The sequence below is a fragment of the Medicago truncatula genome, chromosome 1, assembly GCF_003473485.1.
Source record: "Medicago truncatula cultivar Jemalong A17 chromosome 1, MtrunA17r5.0-ANR, whole genome shotgun sequence".
Classification (NCBI taxonomy): domain Eukaryota; kingdom Viridiplantae; phylum Streptophyta; class Magnoliopsida; order Fabales; family Fabaceae; genus Medicago; species Medicago truncatula.
Window position 1 is genome coordinate 31,245,521 of NC_053042.1, and position 11,756 is coordinate 31,257,276.

At 29.5% G+C, this 11,756-nt stretch overlaps 1 protein-coding gene across 1 annotated transcript; it reads right to left on the reverse strand.

Annotated features, from left to right (window-relative positions):
• Positions 1-4,972: 4,972 nt before the first annotated feature.
• On the reverse strand, positions 4,973-11,031 carry LOC25483921 (uncharacterized isomerase BH0283). Its single transcript, XM_013612641.3, has 6 exons — positions 10,920-11,031; positions 10,648-10,839; positions 7,500-7,817; positions 7,125-7,286; positions 6,460-6,543; positions 4,973-5,495 (listed from the first exon to the last, which is right to left on the reverse strand). The coding sequence occupies exons 1-6, from the start codon at positions 10,947-10,949 to the stop codon at positions 5,388-5,390; spliced, it is 894 nt and encodes a 297-aa protein (XP_013468095.1). The 5' UTR covers positions 10,950-11,031; the 3' UTR covers positions 4,973-5,387.
• Positions 11,032-11,756: the final 725 nt, after the last annotated feature.

An 11,756-nucleotide genomic window follows, 5' to 3' on the forward strand; every position in this document is an offset into this window, starting at 1 on the left:
ACGCGACTTTTAAAATACGGTTAGACCTTCTCTTTTTTTTTTATGACATGACCGTTACGATTAAAAAGACTATATAACAAAAAATGCGTCATAAAAATGAAAGTGAGACGGTTTTAATTGTTGTGAAATGCAAACGTTGATTTAAATGTAAAATAAAAACTTTTTGAATGACTAAAGACAAGAAACACGAATTTTAAATGGTAAAAAAAAACGAATAAAAGGGAACGTGAACCATTTTAAAATACGGACAAACGATCTTAAACGGTTCAAAATTGGGGTATGACAAATAGAGTTACACATTAAAAATATATTATACTAATCTAAGTGTCATATTAATTTATTATGTTTCATGGACATCCTTCTAAGTGGATATCATATTGAAATAAGAATATTAAATGAAGGAGATGTTGAATATCTCTGTCAGAAATGAAAATGTTACATGTCTTTTCCTTTGTATTATATTACACTTATATTGTGCAATTGAAGCACATATTATTGTAAACCAGAAGTTTACAAAATCATATTAAGTGTGTACGTTGGCAAGATTAGTTAGGTCATCTTGAATATATTATGATGCGAAGAGAAAATAGTTGATTTTTTTTTTTTTATAGATATGTATTGAAGATCCAGAAGATTCTTCAAGTCTAATAACTTTTGTGTATTATTGTAGAGTCCAAGATTTCTTCAAATCTAATTAATAACTTTTGTGCATTACTAATTCTCAAAGAAAGTTGATAATTTGAGAAAATGACTCTCACATTTGGGGATATTTGTGAATCAATACACACATAATGATCATGTGGACTAGGTATATATTTTATAACTTCAATTGATGCATCAATTATGGTCAAATGTATGTTTATTGTTAACTCACAACCAATAATTTGTGAGATTATTTGACTAACATCTCATTTTCCTCATTTAATAAGTATTGAACGTAAATTAGAAATGATATTGAACATTCAAGTAGAATATGTCCATATAAAAATGGACTTGAAATCTATTTATTAGACGTCTAATGTTAATTGTACGATTAATACTTATGTGATCATATCTTCCAAATTTCTACTTCGGAATATGAAATCTTTCATTTTGAGACATCGATTTGCGTCAAGCCAACAAATTACTATACATGTAAGTCATCCCCTAGTTCACAATTTGATTTTTGGCTTATAAACCTAATATTTCTCATATAAGCATTTTTGGATGTGTTGTCAATGTTTCCAATATAATACATTTAGATGGGTCGTAAAAGAATATTGGGAAAATATATTTGATATGAATCTCTATCTATTATAAAGTATATTGAGTAAATAATTGGGGACTTATTTAAAGTCTAGTAGGCTGATTATCGATTGATGAATTTATTTTCCTAATATTAGGGGGAGAAAATAAGCAGCTGGATAAATGAACCATAAGTTCAAATGAATCATTTAAATAAATTATTATTATCTCATCTTAATCGTCATATAAATCAATATGAACCATAAGTTCAAAATATAATTTTATTTGCAAAGTTAAGCAAACAAAATATCAGTTGTTAATTCTCATATCGAAATAGATGTCCACATTGGATAATCTAATCTTGCAAATGAATCTCAATTGTGCCTGAAGCGTGCTAAAGCATACGGTTTCACTGACAAAGGATATAAAAATTCCAAAAGAGAAGTTTAACATTTTTTTTTAGTTCCAACAGAACTGATCAAGTATCTGAAATTTATGTAAATAAAGAGATCTCGATAAATTATGTCATTAATGAAATGTAATGGAACCGAAAAATAAAAGTCAATGTTGAAGATGTTTTATATAAAATATAGCGCTATATGCAAAAAAGATAACGAGGATCATGAATCAAAGTCTATGAAGGATTATAGACGGTAAAATGATTGAGTAAATTGAAAGATGAATTTGATGCGAAATTAAACTAATTTTGCAAAGAGAAATGGTTTTTGGACCAGTAGTCCATACATATGAATATATGAAAATAAAATGAGAATCATGAATTATTGATATATAAAGTTGGGCACATTGTTCAAGATTATTGGTAAAAACTACTATTAAATTTGAAGAGACATATTTACCTGAAGTGAATTAAAGTACATTATCATACTTGATTAAGTCTAATACCGCATGAAAAGCTCAATTGATATGTTAAGTATTTGTTACAATATACAATTTGCTTGATATTTTTAAATAAAATTCCCCGAAGGATTTAATTTTATAAAGGAATACAATTCAGCTTCTCAAAGAGATTACTTAATCAAATAAAAATATTGAAACATGTTGTTAATATTCTTAGTGAATATTCTATAAAACAGTGGTATAAAAAATGATAGTATTTGTCCATTTGAAAATAGATCTAAGAAATTCTGAAGGGTTTCTGAAAGTTGATTTCTTAAAGAAAGGAAATTAAGATGAAATATATAGCAATGATATATATTTATTTTAGATTACAAGTTGAGTATTTGAAAAATAACACTTTTGTGAATCATGAGGCTTATATAGAAATGTGTTTAAATGGTTATAGATGGACAAATCACATCTGTTAAGCACTCAGATGATTGTGAAGTCACTAGATATAGACAAAAAAATTGTGTGAGAATTTTAGTAAATAATGAAGAACTAATTGGTCCTGAAGTACCATACTTTAGTTCAATTGAGATACAATAATGTACCTTGATAACTATTCATGTTATGATATAACATTTGTTACTTTGTTATATTAGAAATGCAGATTGTTTGTGTGATGCTCATATGAAATTTTAGCACTACATATAGAAAGTTGAGAATGTGTTTGGTTGAGGTCTATGGTTGAACACATAGAAGAAACTTGAAATTTGTCTTCAGGAAGAGTGAATGAAACAATCTTTTATGAATATGATACCATGTGCATTTCTCAGTTGAAAGAAGGTAATCTTCATAAGAATGTTGATATTGTTTGTGTGATAATCTTCCAGACATTTTCACAAAGTCACTTCCAACAAGCATAATTTTTGAACAACTGATATAAAATATTGATCTCCATCCTTTTAGAGATGGTTGTTTGATTGAGGGGAATATATAAATATATTTTGCACTATTTTTCCCTTCACCACGGTTTTGTCCCCTTGGGTTTTCCTGGTAAGGGTTTTAACAAAGCAAATATATCAGATATTGTACTCTTTTTCCTTCACTAAGATTTTTCCTATTGCGTTTTTTCTTAATAAGGTTTTAATGAGGCATATTCTCGATGTACATTCAACGGGGAGTGTTATGAATATAACAATTAGTGGATGTCCATCCATTAACCTTCCACATACATGTAACTCCCAGTAGCAAGTGGATTGTAATGCGATTATTCATTTACCAATTTGTGTCCTATAAATATGACCTATATTGAAATGTAAAGACACACTTGAGAAGTAATACAATATACTCTCTTGTTCTCCCTTTATCTTGTTCTCTCTACTCTTCTATGTTGTACAATATCTTGAAATGCTTTTGATTAATTTTATAACAAATATATAATAGTATAGTGTTTATAATCTCAAGCATTTTTCTCAATGATAATGATGTTATTAATTGATCACTTACACATTTGATAAGTCATAGTTTGTCATGTTTTTAGCATTTAAATTCAATAAAGTATTGTTAGTTTTAATCCTAGTTTAGAGCTATTTTACTACAAATAATTTGGTTTTTCTTCAGGACAATGAGAGTATTTGGCTGAGGTAGGAGCAGAGAAATTGAAGAAAAGCAAGAAGAATGAATAGCTGGAAAAACACATGGTTCGTGTTGTCTATATTGACTCATGTGTAGTATTTTGATCATAGCATAAGTTGTAGATGTCCGAATGGTGTCAAATCAATGGCAAATGAAAGGTAACATCCATATCTACAACTTTCATAATGACACCTAAGCTCAATTTGGAACGAAAAGGGTGGAAAACTTGAAAAACAAAACGCATAGTATGTCTTTGAAAGTGCATGGACCGTGCGTTTCTCCTTGGAACCAGACCGTGCGTTTATAACACGTGGAAGCTGAAAAGTGCATGGTTTGCTGTGCAGACCGTGCGTTTTTGCTGTCAGCTGGAGCTGTTACAAAACTCTTTGGTTTTCCCTATTTTAAAGCTTGTAAATTCGAGTTTAATGCCTTGTCTTGAGAATCTATGTTATAAATAGGTCCTCCGTCAGATTTGTAATCATCTTGGAATGCTTGTAAACTTCATATAGTGAGATCAAAGTTCTATATTTTGTTCTAAGTTCATTTTCTTTACTTTTTCTGCACTTTTACATTCTTGCTATTTACTTTTTTGTTCTTTACAATTTCAGCAATTTAATTTTATGTCTTTTTATTCCAATATTTTGTCTACAAAGATCACGAGTGAGTAGACCTTTTAGTCTTAGAATTGTTGGAACAGTCTAATGACTTAATCCTATTCAAACCAAGTTTAGATATATATTTTGTTTAAACTTTGTTTACTAATCTAATCTTATTGTTTTTAAACTCGATAACAAGTATGAAACGAAGGACAGCAAAAGGTGAAGTTTGATATTGGAACAAATGAGATTAGACAAGACAACACAAAACTTGATGGGAACACCCCAAATGAATAGTTTTGTGAAGTCTTGAGACAATCGATTTGCACTTAAAGGGTCTCAATAACAATCAACCATGAGAATAGGCTTGGTTGTCATTGAAATACATTTCTGTATTTTGAAAGGAAACATGAAATACCTAAGAGAATCTTTTCTTTAGAAAAGAATTTAACTTAAAGATAGAGAAATAAATTTGGAATGTTTATGATTAGACATTAAGATGAAACCAATGATTCCATGAAGCCTTTTAATTTGGATTTGAACAAAGCAATTATAAAACCAACCAACTTAATATTTTCAGCTAATCAAAACTAAAATCAAAATCGATAATTAGTTTAACTCTCTATGGATCGATAATCTTTTACTACTCGATAGAACCATACACTTGCACATTCTTTGCTGTTACAAAACTCTGGTATTATTTGCAAAATTATACAAGAGCTCAAATAGGAGACATCCAATATTCATGACATTAACAAGCTTTAATATCCTTTTCCTATGCTCATACATAGGATGAATACAAACCACTATTCTACTAGGGGATGCCAACTCATAAGCAAGACCAATTTATTGAAATCAATAAATCCTACAACACTCGCACAATGGTTTATGAATGAAATACACAAAATGTTCATGTTTATTCTTTTTATGTGCTAAAGTATCAAAACAATTAAATGCTGCAATACCAATTTAATTTTTTTTTAAGGATGCAATACCAATTTATGTCGTTTGTGATATTTGTTCCATGTATTTATGCAAGTGAGCCACTGTGTACTTTGATTGTAAAGCTTCTCCCACATAAAAACATGATTAGACCAGAACATACCCTTCAATCACCGTAACGCCCTTCCCACGCAAAAACACCCTTTGTTTCTGTTTATCAACATGAATGTTTAGAGCTCCTCCTCTTGTTGATGCCTGCATAAATGTAATTGTAATCTATATATTAAAACAATGATAAAGATAATTCCAATGAGGGAAATGATAGTATAGTACTCCCTATGCTCTATCATCAATTAGGGGTGTAGCAGTTTGGTTTGGATCAGATTTTGGTTAAAAAAAGTTCGAACCTATGAAATCTTCATCGGTTCGGTTTGGTTCAGTTTTTATTGTTTTTTAAAAAAGAAACCGAACCAAACTAGCTGGGTTTGGTTCAGTTTGGATCGGTTCGGTTGATCGGTTTGTTTGAAAATACAATTAAAAGAAATCTATTTTTTCACTAAATTGTATTTATGTATACAACATACTCAAATATTTCATGGAACTTTGTTTTTCAAGTTCTCTGTTTTCTCAAACAACTTTGTATAACTAACATGAAAAAACTAACTAAGAGATAGACGATCCCAGCAGCGACGAGGAACAATGGGTAAGATGTGACCGACGACTAATGTTCTTTCTTAATAGAAATGAAATATAGTATGAGTGAAGAGATGAGATGATGATAGGAAAAAAATGAATGAATTAGAGAGTATTTTATATTGGGCTTTAATTCTGACCTTAATCATAAGTGTGTGAGGAGGGATATTACTAAAATAGACAGTGGGGTTAGCATTGGTTCATTGGATCTCATAATTAAAAACCGAAAACCGAACCAAACTAGATCTTTTAATGTTGGTTCGGTTTGATTTTGAACCGAACCAAACAAGGTCGGATACTTTTTTGATTTGATTCAGTTTAGATTTTCGGTTTCATCGGTTTCGTCCAAACCACTTACACCCTTAAATCAATGACACATTTGTAAACGAATAAGTGTCAAAAGTGTCACTTTTAATTATTTATTTTTGATAATACCCTCTGATTAGTATTATTAATATCTTCCATAAAAAGTTAATATTTTTGAAATAAACAAGGGAGAAAATTCATTGTGGCATGAAGGGAGTACCATATAAGCTTTTAAATCACACTTCCCCAGTTTTTCGCTCCAATAGGGTGCCAAGCCACAATGTGCAGTCCCACAAACAGGATCCTAAAAGAGTAAACATGAGTTATCAACAACATTATCTATTTTCATATCTTAAAATGAAACGGTAGAGTGAATTTGATTTCTATAATATTCTCCATTTTGTTCCAAATGACAAGCAATATACCTTGTAACAATAGGTAGTAAGAATAATAATATAATGTGCCTTTTTTTAGAAATTGTTTTTATAAACGACAATTTAAAAGGGAGAGCCAATTCTCAGATTTTCTAGCTGAGTCGTAGATTTTAGAGTTTAACAAAAGAATATACTTAAGAGATTACAATGCAGTTTGAAAATGGCTTTGATAAGGTTGAGTAAAAAACTCAAAATATGTTCATGTGAACATAACTCATGTGGTAGAAATATTGCATTATTTATATAAGGGCTAAAGTTCGAATCATGGATTCTCCACTTATTCATTTTAAAGGTGAATTTTTAGCCACTAAACTACTTGGAAGAAAAAAAAACTCAAAATCCAAAAACATACTTGAATATTCTTTATATAACTCTTGTTCATTGCATAGTTATGGAAACATTAGAAATGCAATTGGAGGAACATTTATATTCATAGTTCTCAACCACTTACCTCATTGATTCCAAATTTTGGGGAGAAGAATCGACTGTAGAAGTCAAATCCGGACTCAGGAGGCGCAATCCCTGTAACACTTACTCCCCTTCCAGATAATTTAGCTAGTGCATCAAATTGTGGTTGTACTTCTAAGACATTTTTTCCAGATGTGACAACAACCTATGATAAATAATGAGCTTCATATCTCCGATAATCATAAACTGATTTATTTTTTAATGTGACAAGTATATATGCTATGACAAAACAAATGTTAAAACAGATAGACGGACCAACATGTTTGTGCTCATCTTTTTTTTATTGAGAGAATGTTTGTGCTCATCTTAGCTAGTTCCAAATAATATTAATGTAAAAGAGAGAAGGTTAAGGAATTACAAGTAAATCATCTGCAAATTCTGTTCTCTTCATATCAATAATGGAAGCACCATTCAATGCCTCATCAATGATTGAAATGTCATCGTGGTATAATTTTGTAATAGGATAATAAGCAGGAAAATCCAACTCAATGTAAAATTCAACCGGAGGAGCTTTACCATTCAGCAAATTTGGCACACCAACCACATCGATCGAAGGGATCTTTTTAACAGTTAAAACTCCAGATAGTGTCACAAATTCAATAACACTGTTGTTCACCAAATCAGATGAAAAAAGTATGTGTGAGGCTGCCAATGTGGCATGGCCACAAAGATTAACCTGTATTACAATAACATCCAAATAATGTAAATTGATGGTTTATTAAATTTTCAATAAGAGTTGTCATCCTAGCAAGTAAATTTTATACTGGTCTCTAAAAGTGTGACGAGATCATTATAATTTATACTATATATACAGAAAATAGACTTCTTTTAAAAAGAAAAATAATAGACCGTTTTATGCTGACTTTTTTCTTTTCAACTATATACCTTTAATAATAAAATAAATAAATAAATAAATATATAAAACTATATACACCTTTAATCACTATATACCTTTTTCTCTTTTTCTCTCAAAAAACTATATATACCTTTAAACAAATTTGACCGGCTGGTGTCAGTCAAAAATATAATAATTTATAAGGTTAATAGTGTTTTACCCCATGTAATATAAGTCATTTTCGGGTTTGCCCCCTGTAAAATTTTTGTTTTAGTTTTCGTCCTTGTAAAATTATTTTTTTCTAGAATACCCCTTAATAGGCCATTCAAAAACCAAAATTTCTGGAAAAAAATTCTGAAATGGCCTATTAGGGGGTATTCTGGAAGTTTTTTTTTTACAAGGACGAAAACCAAAACAAAAATTTTACAGGGGCTAAACCCGAAAGTGACCTATATTACAGAGGGTAAAATCTATTAACCCTAATTTATATTATATTTGTTATATTTTTTTTGAAAGATATTATATTTGTTATATTTTCTGTATCATTGAAAAATATAAGTATAGTTTGTTATAATATTAAAGTGCAAAATACCTATTATCTATAGAAATAATTTTAATCAATATCAAACTAAATTTAATCAAAATTTCATAAAAATTACTGTTCGTAATTTATGTTCATTAACACAATAAAAATTCGAACAGACAGGTACAAAGTGTATGTGTAAACGCTAATAGGTATAAAATTACAACAACAAAAAATGTGTGTGTGATTTTTCAAAAAGAGAATGTGAGTGTGTTAATGGATGAATCTAGAAATCTAACGAACTGAGGCGCTGAAACACTTTTTACTTAACTTTTTACAAGAAAATAATACAAAATAGTCTTATAATTTTTTTAAGGGAGTTTTATAATTTGTTATTTTGTACAATATGGTATGTGTGTATACACACACATATACATATACATACAAAATAAATGATTATAAATAATATATAATTGTAATATATGTATGAATTAAATGAATTTTTTGAAAGATATATATTACGTTTAATTGTAGTTTTGGTCTCCTATTTTCACCATTTTGTGAAATTGGTCTCCCTGTTGTAAAATTCGATAGTTTTGGTTTCTCAATCTAATAATTTGTCTAAAACATGGTGATATGACATGTTACATGGTGATATGACATGTTTTAAATGAAGTTTTTAAGGAAATTTTTTACGATTTCATGGATGTTGATATTTTATCATCTTTAGATCGTATACCACGACATTTAAAACCTATCACATCACCTTTTTTAGTTTTAAAATATGATGGAGGGACCAAAACTGTCGAACTTTAAAATATGGGTTCCAATAAGATAAAAATAAAGGGATCAAAAGTGCAATTAAGCCTATTTTAAATTTAGCATAGCCTCACATAAGACATTATATTCTATGTGTTAAACATTATGAATGTCCTACATTAAAGAAAATTATTTGTGTACACCCTTTATTCATTCTACATCAAGAGAGATTGAGATAAATAGAGTGATGTGATATATGTGATAAGTAAGTGATAAAATATAAATAGAGAGATAAAAAATATGATTTTTTTTTGCAAAATTTTATTCAAAAATATGAATTCTACATATGTATTTACTTTAAATGAGGAACCAAAAACGAAGATGATTTTTTTTAAAAGATTAAAAGTTGAAATTTTTTAAATGGATTAAAACGAAAAGTTGACATATTTATAGAGATCAAAAATAAATTTTACCTAAAATAAATAAGATGTTGAATAAGTATAAAAAAATAAAGATGTACAAATATAATGGTTGTCACACTAATAAAATATTTCAGTAATTAAGTAAGGTGGGGGAGAGGAAGGGGCCATAGCCCATGGTTACCTCCCTCTAAGTCCCTCCCTTGATGCATCTCTAAGTGCGTGTTTTTTTTTTTTTTTTTTTTTTTTTTTTTTTTTTTTTATAATTTTATGGACTAGACTAATCAAGAGATTCAAATTTGATAATGATTATCAAAATAGGAGACTTGTTTTTTTTTTTTTTTTTTTTAAGTTTTGACACATTCATGTATTACAATGACACCATCTTACATATTTAAAGACCAACATAATCAAGGGCGGAGCCATTCATGAACTGGGTTGAGCTACGGTCTACCCTAAAAAATTAAAAATTAATAACTGTAGGTCTATTTTACGAGATTTTAAACAATTTTGTTGCGGTTTTAGTGTTCGACATATCTAAATTTCCACTAATTGGTATAGTGGCCCATCTAGAAAATTGAAAATTTAAAAACCATAGGTCTGTTTTACGAGTTTTTAAACAATTTTTCAACGGTTTGGATTTTCGGCGGTTCTAAAAATGACATATGTGATTTTTGTCATGCTTTTTCTTGGTTGGATAGTGAAGGTTTACAAGCCTTCTAATTTTTGGGGTTTCAAATATTATCTTGTCAACTGAAAATTGCTCCAATTAACAGTTGTATTATAAAAAATAAAATAATAAAAGATTCGTAATTTATAGCAGTAGTAAACTACGTAATTTATTTTTCTAATGTACCCGAGATTTTTAGTCAAACTTTTAATGGCCCATCCAAACTATTTTTCCTACCTCCGCCGCTTAAATAATTATTTAGTATTATTATGTTTAAGAGTGTTGAGAAGTTTGCAACACCTCAACAGTAGGAGTAAACCATCTGAGACCAAAACGAGGAATAGAGGTTCCATGAATAGGAGTCAAATAACATGTTTGAGAGACATTGAATTCAGCAGCTAATGCTTGCAACCATTCATCATCTTTATCTTCTTCTAAGAAACACACTGCTGCTGGATTCCCTTTGAATACTGTCTCTGTGAAAGCATCCACCTGCATATTAACATTGTCAGACAACAACTATAAAACCCTAATAATAATAATAACAAACACTCAAACAAATATATACATACCACGTAGTACTTGACAGGTTTCTTTGCCATTGAAAGGTAATATGCTAACGGGTGGTTATGTTGTGTTGATGAGAAAACATGTCAATGCCTATATATATATAGACTGAGTTCCAGCTGCCTCCAATTCTGTATAAATGAAAAACGATACAGCTCATTCTTAGACCAAGATAAAATAATAGAGCATTTTTCAAAAAAAAAAATTAAAAAATACTTGAGTGCATGAGAGGCGTGGAAACTATATAAAATTAGGATAATGTTTCATGTACACACTTTTTTCCATACACACATTGTACCACTCCATGTGAAGAGTGTGTGAGAGACAATACATGTGACTTTTTTTGTGTGTGGGGGAACCACAAGGACACTTATCAAAATTGTGTGTGGGTGTACAAGTGGTACATGCCACCTAAGGTGGTCTATGTATCACTACTCATAAAATTAAAACAAACAACCGGTTCTTAGACCAAAGATAAAATACTAGAGCACTTTCTTTTTAAAAAAATAAAAAATACTTGAACACATGAGAGGCGTGGAAACTATAAAATTTAAACAAACACCGGGTTCTTAGACCAAGATAAAATACTACTCCCTAGCTTCTAAATTATAAGTCGTTTTGAAAAAAAATGTCTCAAATTTTATGTCACTTTACAATTTCAATCAACTTTTTGTTTAGAACAAATCAAAATGAATTATATTAACGATATCAAAAACAATTCACCCCACACAAAGCGTACTAGAAATGAATCATCCAAAAAGTATGTACAAAGTTACATGTGCCTGTAACAAAGAAGCACCATCCAAAAAGCTAAAAAACAATGATGAAAATTAATTAACAAC

What these genes read in the sequence shown, in the direction of transcription:
- LOC25483921 (XM_013612641.3), bottom strand. Translation starts at nt 10,949, where the DNA reads ATGGCAAAGAAACCTGTCAAGTACTACGTG. An exon ending in GGTTTACTCCTACTGTTGAG is followed by an intron (nt 7,818 to 10,647) that starts GTGTTGCAAACT and finishes ATTGTAATACAG; the next exon opens with GTTAATCTTTGTGGCCATGC. An exon ending in GTGATTTAAAAGCTTATATG is followed by an intron (nt 5,496 to 6,459) that starts GTACTCCCTTCA and finishes ACATTTATGCAG; the next exon opens with GCATCAACAAGAGGAGGAGC.